Here is a 13780-nt window from a genome sequence, read left to right on the forward strand (position 1 = left end):
TTAAAAGAATCGTTGCAGCGTTTGAGTTTTGAAAAGAAAAGCTGTATTCCATTTACTGGGCTTGTGTAATTGGGTTCGATAACGTTGTCCTCCTTTTAAATAATCAATGGATTAAAGTTGCCGACAAAAAGCTGTATTCAGATTCAGTGAATAATTTTTGTTTGATATATTTTTTCTTCTTGTTGAATTAGGTATTATTGAACATGAAAATTACTTTAAACCTACACTGTATAGAATTGCCGGAAATGTGATGTTTCACGCTTCCGAAGCGAATTTGGAACCGAAAACACTGGGAATCGTTTGGAATCGTCTAGAAAGCGTGATTCTCAAAGTAAGGCGTTTAGAAGCGCGGTGGAATCGTACGATTCGTGATTAGAAGCGCCAGAATGTAGATCGGAATCATTAATGGAAGAAATATTAAAGAACTGGGTAAAAAACGCAGACGGCCAATTGCTATTAGGGTTTCGAAAAAGAAGATAACTAAAGACAAAATTACTAGTTTGTCTGGCGTCGAATTCAAGAATACATCATATAATAACGACAATAAGACCACTAGACTACTTTAATTTTTACCATTTGTTGTATATTAAGTAGTTTATAACCAAACTATGAATAAAAACATAAAATTTCCACCATTGTCTAGTAGTCGATTAGTCTCCATTTAAAATATGATTCTACGTATTGTATTTTATGAATATTATATATATATTAATAAATATTTATATCCTTCTAACGCATACCCGCTTTCTAATTTTCTTCCTCAGTTCTAAACGCTTCCGCTTTCGTGTATCCGCTTCCGATTCTATGCAGCTTAGCTTTAAACAACTTAATATTTTATTCTTGTAATTAATAAATTTTACGAATCAATGTGATTGAAGCTAATGAAATGAAGTTTACTTATTATTATTATTGGTTTTTGATGTTAGTGAATTACTAAGATTTGGGTGAAGTCATATATAACTTCTTTTTAAAGAGAAATCAATTTAATACCAAAAAAATAATCTCATTTTTCAAATATATTATTGTTTACCAAATATTTTGCAATTATTACCAAATTCAATAACTCAAAACTCATCAATGCTGTTTTTAAGACAGAAGACAATTTTATCCAACAACAACAACATGTCATGTTGCCAACAGTAACATTTGGTTAACTAAGTTTCTCTTCAATTTGAACAAAACAAAATGTCATACACCTTTAATGATAAATATATTTAAAATAATTATATTAAAAGTTCACCAAATCCAAAATTATATTTTAAAAAATCCTAATATGATTCATCTCCTAAGTGTCTAAATTAAAATTAACAATCAAATTAATAAATATGACCTCAAATGAAGATTGTTTATATATACGTTATATGGTGCGGAGCGGTTTGTCATATCTACGAGTACATGATCATATGACACATCTATTGGTTTGAACACATAATTTGCTTAAAATTTAGCTTATTGTGATAATTTTGTACATAATCGTTTAGGCACATGTATTTCTTTGCAGATTTGATGACTCATATATATATACCAAACGAGAAGCGTAATTCATGGACCTTTACAACAACAAATGCTTGTTTAAATAGTCAATTAGAGATAATAACTCAATTCTATATAGAAACAAATCTTACTAAAAGTATATAGAATTAACAATAATGAAGGAAAGATCCATTTAAAACAATATTGAGAAAAACAAAATAAAAGAAAGATATAAATTTTGCATCAAATATCTATACCATTAAACCATAAGTATTCATAGACTATGACTTTGTTTTGGTAGTTTTTAAATAAAATAGTTAGTAATCAATAATTATTAATACATTAATATATCATGGAATTAAAATTTGCTAACCATTCAAATTAAGTCGGATCCCATGCGAGTCATTTAATACCAGATTAGTTGATCCGATTATCTCTTCAGATATATTTATTATCTATTAATCAATCATAATCTTGCATAAATCTTAATTGGAGAATATTTAATTAAGGAATACATATACATCAAAATTAAATAAGGAAAACATTTAAATACATAATAAATCAAATCTAAATTTCTGATTTTTTAAAAATATTTTAGGAAAAAACGGAAAAAAAAATAAAAAATGAAATTACAGTTAATATTTGTGCATATTTTTTTCACAGATTTAGTAACAAATAAATAAATCCAGTCTAATATTGAAAAAAAATTAAAATAAGAATTAAATTAATTTAAAAGGTATTTTGAAATAGTAAAGCATTCATTATAGCCTTAATAATATAAAGTTAATTAATCTATAAGATATATGAAATTAAAAAAAAATCATATTTATTTTAATGGATATATAAAATATATCTAAAATCAACTTATTTGTAAGTACTCTCTAAAACACAAGATATGCAAGAAATATCATTAATAAGATCTTATGTAACTAATATATTTTGTAATCATAAATAAAAAATAATATATAATATATATTTATGAAAATAAACTATTTCATGGATTACATTTGTTGTTTAAGAAAAATTTTAAAAACATCATTTTTAAAAAAAATAAGAAGCAATGAAATTTCAATTTATATTTGTATTTCTTAATAGTAATTACCATATAATAAATATTTAAAACTCTAAAATTCAATAATTACAATTGGTTGACTATATTGTATTACTATATATCTATGCAAAATTGAATATTAATAAGTAGTTTTTTAATTTATTTACTATGAATAAATCTTCTATTGCAGAAGAAAATAAATTAGATGTCAAAAAATGTGAAAAAGCATAAAATTTAGTTATGTTTTTATCCAAAAATTTTGGACGATAAAAATTGTTTAATAGTTAATTATTTGAAAGAGAACAATTATGGTAAATAAAAAAATATACGGGTAGGGACAAGATGAAACAGGACAGGACAAGACAAGACGGGATGAGAGGAGATGTATTTGCCATTCTAAAATAGTTACGTGTAGGTTATATATGTGCAATAGTCCAAACTAAAACCAAATTAAAATCTGATATTTTGATTTAATACCTTTAATCATACCGCTACCGCTTAAAAAAACTGCAAAATGATCATTGTATATCTGTTACCGTGCAAAAAATTAACGATGTCTAAACAACGTAACGTACTTATCTAAATATGTTTAACATTTACCATGTAAGTAAACTAAATATACTACTCAATACTATTTAAAATTTCGAAATTATAAAAACACATATAAACCAAAACATTTTATGCATTTGAAATATAAATAAACTAATTAGGTATCATCTAGTGTTATATGTATATCTAAAAATTAATCATGATTATAAGATTAATTTATAAATCTGGGGAAAGCATTGCCAACTCAAATCATCACAATAGACTAACTTTTTCAGCAAGTTATGTGTTCAAGTCAATAGTCTTTCATATGATTACGTACTTCTACATATGGCAAAGCGACTAAATTAAAATGCCTTACGTTAAACCATATCAAAAGCCTTTGGTAGATTTTCACTGCTATATTAAAGTTTACTATCATTAATTTATTATAACTACCACTAAGAGAATATTTGAATTTGACTCTCATTTACCATTATTTGTTTTCTTAACATGTACTCTTAGCAAATTTATGCAATCAAGGAAGTTAATAAAAAGTCTTCAGCAATATAACACTTAAAAAGAGTGATCTATATATGATCCAACATGGTTGTTGCATATACATTACACATAAACACAACTTGACACCATCATATATTCACTAGAAGGATTCTTCCAAATGTCCCCTTCTTCATACTCAACTCATAGCTTCGAAACAGGCAATCCTGAAAAATCCCAAAGAATATATACATGAGTAATTTTAATAGAGAATGGGAACAAATTTTGTATAAGTGGAATAGAAAACGGTTTGTTTGTTTGTGTTTATGTTTGAATCTTTTACTAAACTGCAAATGGAGGCATGAGTCTTGAGTGTAGTACCTAAGGCCTTTGAGTTGACGATGCTTGGACTTGCGTTGGGTGGTGAAGCATTTTCGTTCAAGAATGGGTCTACTCGGTTCGGGTCACTCCAAATCGGGTACCCTTTGACCCTTCCCTGTTAAAACATTTCCAGAAAAAGATGGTCAGAAGTTAGTCATTTTGAATCTTACAAAACAGAGAGGGTTTTTGGATACATACGAGGACATTGAGAGCTGCAAGTGTAGCCATTCCTTCACGAGTCCACTGTCATCGTCATCAGAAGAAGAATCAAGTCAGTTTTGTTAATAATCTATTTAGACGAAAAAGAAACGTTTCAGTTTGTTACCTTTGAAGCAGAAGCAATGTGAGGAACAACAATAGCGTTTTTCATATCAGCAAGCCCTGGTTTCATGAATGGCTCTTCCTGAAACAATGTGATATTTACCAGTTACTTGTTAAGCCCCAAGAGATAAACTCTTCTGTTTTGTGTTGATCATAGCATATATGGCAGTACCTCAAACACATCAAGACCAACTCGGAACATTGGGTTCTCTCTGAGATGATCAACCAGAGCTGCTTCATCGATCACGGGACCTCTACTGCAGTTCACAAGGATTGCTTCCTAAAGCATTTATATATTCCATCAGAACAAGATCAACTTGACACCATCAATACGAAGGGACAAATAAATTAGCTAAAGCGAAATCACCTTTTTCATCATGGCAAGCCTCTCCTTGTTGACAAGGTGGTAAGTGGTTTTGTCAAGCACCGGGTGAAGACTTATCTGTTTCAGATCACAACTAGTTCAGTTTCTAGCTAAGATATTACACTTAAAGTTTGTGTCTCTGTGGATTCCATTTACCAGGTCAGCCTCACGCAGCACCTCCTCCATGGACGAAGCTCGTTTCCATGTCACAGGTTGTTCACCATTTGCTTTCAAGAATTGTCCATAAGCTGCCAAAGACCATTATCTCATAAACTTCAACATGAAGAAAGAAGAATTGAGAGTAGAGGAATTGTTAGATACTGTACATACCTGTCACAAACTTCTCAAGACGAGTGGATTGGTAAAGATCAAAGTAGATCAAGTTCATCTTGAAACCTTCGACCTATTTTGAATTCAAAGAAGTCAACAAAAGGAAGCGCTCTTGTGTACGATCAAATTTACAAATGCCATGTTGCAAGAGGCATACCATCATTCTAGCATAAGCAGATCCAATACGTCCAGCTCCAATAACTCCCACAGTTTGTCCTTTAAGTAAGTTACCCACAAACCTACCAAAAATTTAAACAACCAGATTTACAGATAAGCTCCAAAGACGTAACTAAAACAGGCTTATTGATTTGAAAAAGTGCAGTGGATCTTACAGATGAGGAAGCCATCCTTCATACAAGCCACCTCTCATAAACTCATCAGCTTCAACAATTCTTCTTGCAGCAGCCAAGGAAAGTGAAGCAGCTAGTTCGGCCGTTGTCTCGGTCAACACACCCTATCCAACTCAAACAAACAAGACTCATCAACATCTTTTAGGTTTTGTCTTTCCATAAACCTATCTATGGAACTAAAACTTGTTTTTTTGTTGTATTTTAGGATAGTTCTCGATATTACCGGAGTGTTACCGACGGCAATTCCATACTTATTGGCAGCTTCAACATCGACGTTGTTGTAACCAACGGCCATGTTACTGAAAGCTTTCCCTCCTGCTTTGCTCAGAGCTGAAAACAGAGTCTCTCCCCAATCTTCCGTCAACTATAACAAACCATAACGTAACCCATTTTTACTTTACTTCCATATGGATAGGTATAGAAACAGACACTGTCATCTTTCTCTTTTTTTCATCATATCATTACCTGACCGATGACTCCATCACACTTGTCTCCAATCAGATCAATGATATCTTCTACAGACAAGATCGTCTTCTTCAAATGACATATCTGTGATTAAAAAAAAAAACAGAACTTTAATATGAATTAATCAAAAACTTTAATATTCTTGATGCCTAGAAACAAGAAAGTGTTACCTCAACACGACAACCTTGGTCTACCAAGAGATTGATCCAGCGAGTACCAGGCATCGGCTTTGTGCTGACGACTCTGTACTTCCCATTCGGGTTGTACACTTCGATGGACATTGGTTTCGCCATGGCAGAGAAAAGAGAAAGCTTTAGTTGTTTCTGTGGTGAGAATTTGGAAACAGAGAAGTTCCTGCCTTTTAAAAAAGTTCAAATCTTTAGCTCAGTCAGTAGGATTTATGTGGTTTGTAATCGAAATCAAGATCCAACGGTCGATTTTGGATGATTATTATCTACGTTTTTTGTTTTGTTTTTGGTGTGGTTCATATGTTGATGATGAGTGACAAAGAACTGATTCGTGTGTACTGTGTATTATCTGAGTCTGGACCTTACGTTTCAGAACGAGATAATGCTGACGTGTCCGTATCCCACTCAACTCTGCATCATAAACTGAATAAAATAGTAACCAAGATTATATGTACAAAACAAGATTATGTCAAAAGGCAAATTAATTCTTCATCTCATTAAAAACAATTATCTACATCCACAGTGAAAACAAAACACACAGTTAAAAAAAAAAAAAGAGTTGCAGGTTCAGAAAAAAAAAGGAAGATCAAGGCTTCTGCTGCTTCTCTATGTCATACAGTACACAAACGTCTGCAGCTGTTTTCATCTGCCACAAGTCAAAATCCAGTTAGATTGTTATAACCAAAACAGCTTCTAATAAAGGGAGTTTTGGCAAAGATATTAGCTTTTACCTGAATGACATTGACGGTCTGCTTCATCGACCAACCAAACAATGTCAAAGCAAGGAGAAAAGAGAGTGGTGAAATCTGCGTTAATGTGGCAACTACGACCTGCAGTGAAAGCCATGATTTAGTAATTGGGCAGCAGTAAGACTGAGAGATAACTATATGAAAGAAAAGAGAAGCTAACATTCAGGAGATTTTCGGATTGGTTCTTTGCAATGAGAAGAAGGATGATATACAGAACCTGCACAATTTGAAAAGATGAAATGTATAAGAAGACATCGTTTCAAAGTACTAACATGGAAAAAAGAGACTAATTCAATCACCTCACAAGAAACACAGCAATAACACATAAATATCCGGTTTCCGTAGTAGAGTCTAAAAAGCCAGCTTGTGCTGTCTTTCACATCCTTATGGCTGCTTTTCCCTGCTAGAAACGTACTGCGAGTAGTGTATTGGTTTAGAAACTGGAGATTTCAGAGAAGAATTCACGGTGCAATAAGAAAGTGTTAATTAGCATACCTGTACATCTGCAGCCAGTGACTAGCAATATCTAAAGCCAGCAATGAAAGGAAGACCAAGCCAGGCCTATTTACAGATGAGAGAAAAAGGAAGAAAAATGCATTAGATAAGGAAGAAACTAGTCTACACCAAACTCCAGAGATGCTACGGAAAAGAGATACTTTAGTACACAGAAATATCCTCACCTGTAGATTTGAGAGAGAATCACGAGTAGACAGGCCGTGCTAACTCTATAACCCAAAATTACCACAAACAAAATGTCAGAATTTATGAAACAGATAAGTAGGTTGATCCTTGCATATATATGTCTAAGAAGATTCACCTATCTGTGACCATGTCAAGAACAGCTCCAAATGTTGAAACTGAGGAAGAAAGAAAAAGAAGCGAGTCAAGTTCTAGCTTCCTAAATATTACAGTAATGGCATGTGATGCATGTCTTAGATTATAGAATCACAAAGCAAAAAAAAAGCCTATTAAATTGGAACTAGACACTAGCAACATACTATCCTAATCTTGATCATAGGATCTTTTAAGTAATCATACGCAATGAAAATGTGAATTTATAAAACAAGAGAGAAGAAACTGAACCTTGGTTGAATCTACGAGCAACCCAGCCATCCACAGCATCACAACAAAAGCTAGAGAGAAAGCCACATTGATCAAAAAAGACTATTAAAGCCATTACCCAAAACATGATAGATAAATCTTAAATGGAAAGTTGCAGGACCTGAAGAAATAGAGGACAGAGAAAAGTGTCTTGTTGGAGAAACACACAGCAAAAGCAACACAGTTCAAGAGAACTCTCATGTACCCTGAAGCAATCAATACAAAAAAAATCATCACAACAACAAATCTTTAATGCTAAGTAAACAAAAAAAACAGCTGAGTAAGATATATATATATCAATGACCCACCAACAATATTAGGTATATAAAGGTAAACAGACAACTTTTGAGGTCTTGGTCTCTCCTTTTTAGCCATCACAAAAGCTTAAGAACTTGCAAAATCGATTTCTCAAGATCCACCTACACACAGAGCCAAAAAAAAGAAAGAAAACACTTTTCTCAAAACCCATCATCGGAAAATGCATATAGACACGAACCCATCTCCGTAAAACACACAACTTCATTCGATTCTCGTAAACCCCAGAAAACCAAATTCAGTAGAAAAATAGCGAAAACGAACGAAATCGAAGAGGAAAGAGAACAAAATCTCACTTGTGAAATGGGTTAGGCGATGTGAGGATCTACAAGTGAGAGATGTCGAGAGCTTTAGAACCCAAAATCGAATCAGATTCGCCGCTATTGTGAAGTTTCAACGAAATATTCTCAATCTGGCAGCTTTTGAACATTCAAACCAAAAAAAAAAAAGTATTTGAGATTTCTGATTTAGAAATGTCAATGTTTATCTTAATTTACCAATTAAACCCTCAAAGTTTTAACATTGTCAATATTTTGCCGCAAAATAATTAAAATCATCTTCTGAACCTTTAGGAAATTGAAGTTTTTGTTATTAGGTAAATTATCATTACAAACTCATTATTGTAGCATGCCATATAACAGTTTTTTATTGTAAACATGTGATGTGTTCATCAGATAAGGCGTCTGCATAGTGTGAGACCATCTCCGATGGATATTTGAGCGATTTCGACTCGAGGGTCTTGAGCTAAAATCTTGTTGAACTCTAGAAGTGCCTCTCTATAAGCCCTCATATGGCCTGGAACTTCATCTTCCTTTTGAATTAGAGTACCGAACCACAAGGTGTTGTCGAACGCAATGACTCCTCCAACCTTCACTAACTTAAGCAGCTTCTCAAGGAAGTGAACGTAGTTCGTCTTGTCGGCATCTACAAATGCAAAATCATACTCTTGTTTCTCCTTCACCATTAGCCCGAAACAAAATATTGATTAGGTTAATCAGTTTCTTAAAAATTATGGACCGAATAAACAATTATCCCTTGTTCATTAAAAAAAAAATTAATAACTTTCTTAAATACTTTTCAAACATTGATAAAAAAAAAAATACTTTTTCAAACAAAATCAAACATTCTTTGGTTTTTTTAAAAATACTACTAATTTGGTGGTCCTAAAATAATAGACTAATTTACGTACCCCGTTCAATAATAATTGGTCTAAGCCTCTAACAGCATCAGATTGAATGAAATTGATCTTGTGATCAACACCTGCTTTTTTCATATACTTTAGTCCCAAATTGTAACCTGCTTGGTCAATGTCTATCGCAGTAATCTGCATACAACAAAATAATTGTTAACCCTAATTAACATGAATAATTGTGAGATATTTTTGTGTGATTAGCATGCAAGAAGAAGAATCATTACACGGCCATCTTTAGGTAAAGCAAGAGCTACGGTGAAAAGTGAGTAACCGGTGAACACACCGATTTCGATAGTGTTTTTAGCGTTGATGATCTTTACAAGCATCGATAGAAATTGACTTTCATCAACCGGAAGCCCCATCTCGCTTCTGCGTTAAATTTATAAAATAATTCTACAAATCATACATATCTTAGTTACTTGTTATAATATAGTCCAATAGATTGAGACTTACAAATTGCCATATCTTTGGATAGTAGCTTCTCGAAGTTCCTTGAGCAATTCGTGCTCTCTTGGATACGCTGTCGTTTCCATGATATACTGCGTTATCACATGTAACACACATCATGCAGTCGTATATAAGCTAGCAAGCACATTTATTAACAAATCTATAGTGGTTCTTATATTTCTTAATTGATAGGGGACTAGCAAGATTAAAACCTCTTTGAGAGCGTCGCTCTTGAGAATCCCTTTGTCAGGTAATCGACCATCCATCTCTTTCTCTTCTTTCTCGTGAGAATCCCTTTATTGAGTGTTAGCACATGTGTCTACGTTGGCTTTAAATAGTAGCTTCAAAATTGGCTGATGAATTAACTGAAAAAGGACACTTATGTCATATGATTTGGGTGGATATGTAATTTTGGCAGAAAAAATGGAATTGAAAGAAGCTAGTGTAGTGTGCATGTATATGCATGTGTTTGTTTTCCAAAGGCAAAACACACATATTACATGTTACCCCTAAAAGCTGAACAAACAGAACCAAAAAAAGTTTGTTACCTCATTTATATACATTTTCCAATGTTTTATTTATTTTATTTGATTTCGTTTTTAGTTTTACTTTTAGTACGTGTAATCATCTATTGCTTATTGAACCTATAGGAACCACTCTATATTCTCTCATATGCTCTGGATCCAGAACTCTTTCTTCATCCTCAGCCACAAAACCAAACCACAAGGTCTTGTCGAACGGAATGGTCCTTTTCTCCTACCTTCACCAATTACATAAGCCTCTCATGGAAGTCGTTTACGTAGTTTGACTTGTCAGCATTGGCAAATGGAAAATCCTTTTCTTGTTTCTGCTTTTTCCAATTTATGAATAAGTGAAATAAGCTTTAGTACTCAAAGATAATAGCACAACATTTCATGTACATCGTTGACTCAGTCTAAGGCCTTAAGACCACCGGAACCAGCCTTCTTGATAAACTCTAGTCCCACTTCGTAATAAGCTTATTTGTGATCAATGTCTATTGCAGCTATCTACATCCAAAAGAGTATCCATTTATATATATAATTTTCTATTTTTCTTTATAAAAACAAATAAATTTGAAATACAACAAAAAAAAATAAAAGCAAGAAACATTATAGTACAGGTTATTTTTCTAAAATTTTCAAATAACCTACTATATTCTTAATTAAACCATTGAATTTGGTTATTAGGAAAATTCACCCAAGTATAATCCTGTGCTCTATTTTTTTTGAAAAAAATTAAACCGTCATCTATAATATCATATTTTGCTTTTATTTTCTTAATCGTATCATATCCTATATTTATATCGCACATAACGCAGTAGTAAATTGCGTTTTCTACATTATATCTTCTGTGATGACATATGTTGATCATCATTTTCGTGCATTATACAATCGTTTTTTTCGTTGTTATCAGAATTCAAATCTGTAAAATGCATATTGATCTCATTCAAAATATCATATACTTACGGATGAACTTTTGAGGGACATATCACTATTCATGTATTTGGAATATAATTCTTGTGGATGACTCCAAGTTGTTGGAGCTCAGTTCTACTGGGATTTAGCTGCATCACATCCCAAAGAGTAAAGTAATTTTAATATGTTATGGCTTCCTTTTTTTAAATCTAATTTGGTAATCTCATTTTGGTTTTATTGTCAGGCAATAAAAAATCTGTCCAAACTCGTAGCACGTTGATTTAATATATTTTTAGCCTAAGCACAAGCATCAAAATCTCTCATTCTTGCCGCAAAGTATGTCTAGTAGCTTACTAAGAGGAGAAGTTTTGGTGATAATAACACTTTAAAAAATTTATCTATGGATCTTATATATGGATGACTATTCAACCATGAATATGAAATTCAGTTTAGTTGATTTTGTATTTGGATGCGAATAAATTTACTTTATTTATTTTTAATACCTAAGTGCTAGAAGATGTTGCGGAGTGATGCAATTAGGTGAATAATTTGCAGCTTATTTTTTTTTGACTAGACATATGAATCGGTATACGATAGATTTAATTTATAAAAAAATAATCAACAAGTAGTTAAGTACATACTAGTATTAAATAGCAATAAGTAATTAACTATAGTATTAAATAGCAATAAGTAATTAAGTAAAAAAATATTAATTAAATAACTTATCTAATTCATTAAGTATATGATATTCTGAATGAGATCAATATGCATTTTACAGATTAGAATTCTAATAAGACGAACTGTTTACCATTTTTTCATTTTTCAGAATTTCTAACTTTTACTCTAGACCAAATTTTGAACCGAATCAAATTTTACCGAATATACTGAAATATGACAAAATATATTGAAAAATAGAAGTTAACCTAACAAACCAAACAAAATGTGGTTTCGGTTTCAGTTTGGAACCATAGTTTTTACATGAACCGAACCAAAAATCATGACTTCAAAACCGAACCAAACCAAACTAAAGTTCAAATTCGATTATTTTCAGCTATATTCTCTTATGAATTTTCAAACCGAATCAAACCAACATTACCTATTTCTGAGTCCTAATTTGAAAATGAGCATATTGTATCAGGTAACAAAAAAAGACTCTTAACATATTTAATTTCTTAATAACTAAGATTAATTTAGTTTATTTTTCTTTAAAAAACAAACAATCTTTCTTACTAAAAATTAGACCATAATTTTTCTGATTTTTGTAAATATAATTTAAAGCTTAATTTTTTTTTTAGCATGCCGAGTTATTTTTTCCACTAGAGAACATATGTAGTCCCTAAATGATGAAAACGAAATATTAACATCAAGATTTAACATCCTTAAATCCTAAATTGTAATATGACTAGAATTTGTATCAGCGTACGCGCAGGATTTCAATTTAAAATATTTTCTATCAATATAAATTTATGACCTCAAATATAATCATTCAAACTTTTTGGTATAAATCTATATAAACACTAAACTTACTTTACTAAGTGATATATAACATATATATTATTGAAGATTTCTGTTATATCTATTTGCGTGAGATTTTGGTTTAAATTTTTTTATCAATAAAAATCATTGAATATATATATATATATAATCATTTGAATTTTAAAAGATAAATCTATATAAATGCTATACTTATTTGACTTATCTATATATAACATATATTGTCTACTATCAAAATAATGTTTTCTTGGTAAATCAACAATATATCACATGGTAACAAAAAAATGACTTAAGAACATCACTGAAAGAGTCATCAATCTTCTGACCTTTTATCCCTAGAAGAGTTCATTCCATATTAATATCTATGAAAACATATTTTTAAAAGTTCTAACGTCGAATGTCGATCGTTGGCCTAATTATACAGATAATTTAAACCAATGTTCAAAAAAGCGTTCTAGGCGGCCGCCTAGGCGTTCAGCAGATTCCTAGACGACCGCCTGGACCGCCTAAAATTACATAATATTATTTTAATATATATATATATATATATATATTTAATTTTTAACTGTATATATTTAAAATTTTAAGTTATATATTCATATACATATTTATAAATGTTGATATGTTATTAATCTAAATTAAATAAATGCATTTTCTAATTTTAGTTTATGATAAATTATTTTTTATTTCTTTTAACATATATTTTTACTTAATTTTATATATAATGTCATATCTATACTAGTATTTTTGCAGCAGTTTTTGCTCAAAAAAACTTTTTGGAAAGTTTTTACATTTAATGCATTGACTTTAATATTAATAACCAAAAATTTTAAAATTAATTATAGGTAAGATTTTAAAAAATAAGGAAATCTTTTTACCTCATTCAAACATAAATATATGATTCCCTTTCATTTTTATTTGAATTTATATTTAAATAATTTTGAATTATTCTATAATGCATTTAGTTAATAAAAATTGTGATTTTTTCCTGCATCTGATGTAATACAAATTTTAAAAAACGGACATATATTAAAAATACGGGTACAATATCCCACATCGCCTAAAAAAATTGGACATTCAAATTGAAAAAACCAAAATGA

The 13780-nt window shown here is 31.0% G+C and overlaps 3 protein-coding genes across 3 annotated transcripts; all 3 read right to left on the bottom strand.

Annotated features, from left to right (window-relative positions):
* Nucleotides 1-3596: 3596 nt before the first annotated feature.
* On the bottom strand, nucleotides 3597-6305 carry LOC104701425 (glycerate dehydrogenase HPR, peroxisomal). Its single transcript, XM_010417113.3, has 13 exons — nucleotides 5929-6305; nucleotides 5759-5842; nucleotides 5517-5657; nucleotides 5276-5397; nucleotides 5101-5182; nucleotides 4944-5016; nucleotides 4770-4861; nucleotides 4617-4691; nucleotides 4422-4529; nucleotides 4254-4331; nucleotides 4127-4171; nucleotides 3929-4043; nucleotides 3597-3774 (listed from the first exon to the last, which is right to left on the bottom strand). The coding sequence occupies exons 1-13, from the start codon at nucleotides 6049-6051 to the stop codon at nucleotides 3752-3754; spliced, it is 1161 nt and encodes a 386-aa protein (XP_010415415.1). The 5' UTR covers nucleotides 6052-6305; the 3' UTR covers nucleotides 3597-3751.
* A 105-nt stretch (nucleotides 6306-6410) lies between these two features.
* LOC104701426 (CDP-diacylglycerol--inositol 3-phosphatidyltransferase 1) lies at nucleotides 6411-8614 on the bottom strand. The gene is made up of 11 exons (XM_010417114.3): nucleotides 8408-8614; nucleotides 8105-8215; nucleotides 7918-8002; nucleotides 7779-7828; nucleotides 7513-7552; nucleotides 7376-7420; nucleotides 7191-7256; nucleotides 6995-7109; nucleotides 6856-6912; nucleotides 6678-6776; nucleotides 6411-6592 (listed from the first exon to the last, which is right to left on the bottom strand). The coding sequence occupies exons 2-11, from the start codon at nucleotides 8169-8171 to the stop codon at nucleotides 6533-6535; spliced, it is 684 nt and encodes a 227-aa protein (XP_010415416.1). The 5' UTR covers nucleotides 8172-8215; nucleotides 8408-8614; the 3' UTR covers nucleotides 6411-6532.
* A 64-nt stretch (nucleotides 8615-8678) lies between these two features.
* Nucleotides 8679-10169, bottom strand: LOC104701427 (tapetum-specific methyltransferase 1-like). The gene is made up of 5 exons (XM_087458981.1): nucleotides 9963-10169; nucleotides 9757-9842; nucleotides 9528-9672; nucleotides 9301-9435; nucleotides 8679-9066 (listed from the first exon to the last, which is right to left on the bottom strand). Exons 1-5 carry the CDS (start codon nucleotides 10014-10016, stop codon nucleotides 8782-8784), a joined length of 705 nt encoding a protein of 234 aa, XP_087315107.1. The 5' UTR covers nucleotides 10017-10169; the 3' UTR covers nucleotides 8679-8781.
* Between the last annotated feature and the right edge of the window lie 3611 nt (nucleotides 10170-13780).

This window comes from Camelina sativa, chromosome 7 (genome assembly GCF_030686135.1).
Source record: "Camelina sativa cultivar CO46 ecotype springtype chromosome 7, ASM3068613v1".
NCBI classification, from domain to species: Eukaryota; Viridiplantae; Streptophyta; class Magnoliopsida; order Brassicales; family Brassicaceae; genus Camelina; species Camelina sativa.

Bases quoted from the DNA above. Each gene is read 5' to 3' on its own strand.
- LOC104701425 (XM_010417113.3), bottom strand. From the start codon at position 6,051: ATGGCGAAACCAATGTCCATCGAAGTGTACAACCCGAATGGGAAGTAC. The intron at 4,530-4,616 runs GTGATTTCGCTT...TAAATGCTTTAG, and splicing joins GGCTTGCCATGATGAAAAAG to GAAGCAATCCTTGTGAACTG. The intron at 4,044-4,126 runs GTATGTATCCAA...ATGTTTTAACAG, and splicing joins TTGCAGCTCTCAATGTCCTC to GGAAGGGTCAAAGGGTACCC.
- LOC104701426 (XM_010417114.3), bottom strand. From the start codon at position 8,171: ATGGCTAAAAAGGAGAGACCAAGACCTCAAAAGTTGTCTGTTTACCTT. The intron at 7,257-7,375 runs GTGAGGATATTT...ATCTGTAAATAG, and splicing joins ATTCTCTCTCAAATCTACAG to GCCTGGCTTGGTCTTCCTTT. The intron at 6,593-6,677 runs GTAAAAGCTAAT...GACTTGTGGCAG, and splicing joins AGACCGTCAATGTCATTCAG to ATGAAAACAGCTGCAGACGT.
- LOC104701427 (XM_087458981.1), bottom strand. From the start codon at position 10,016: ATGGATGGTCGATTACCTGACAAAGGGATTCTCAAGAGCGACGCTCTC. The intron at 9,843-9,962 runs GTTTTAATCTTG...GTGATAACGCAG, and splicing joins AGAGCGACGCTCTCAAAGAG to TATATCATGGAAACGACAGC. The intron at 9,436-9,527 runs GTAATGATTCTT...TGTTGTATGCAG, and splicing joins CTTTACCTAAAGATGGCCGT to ATTACTGCGATAGACATTGA.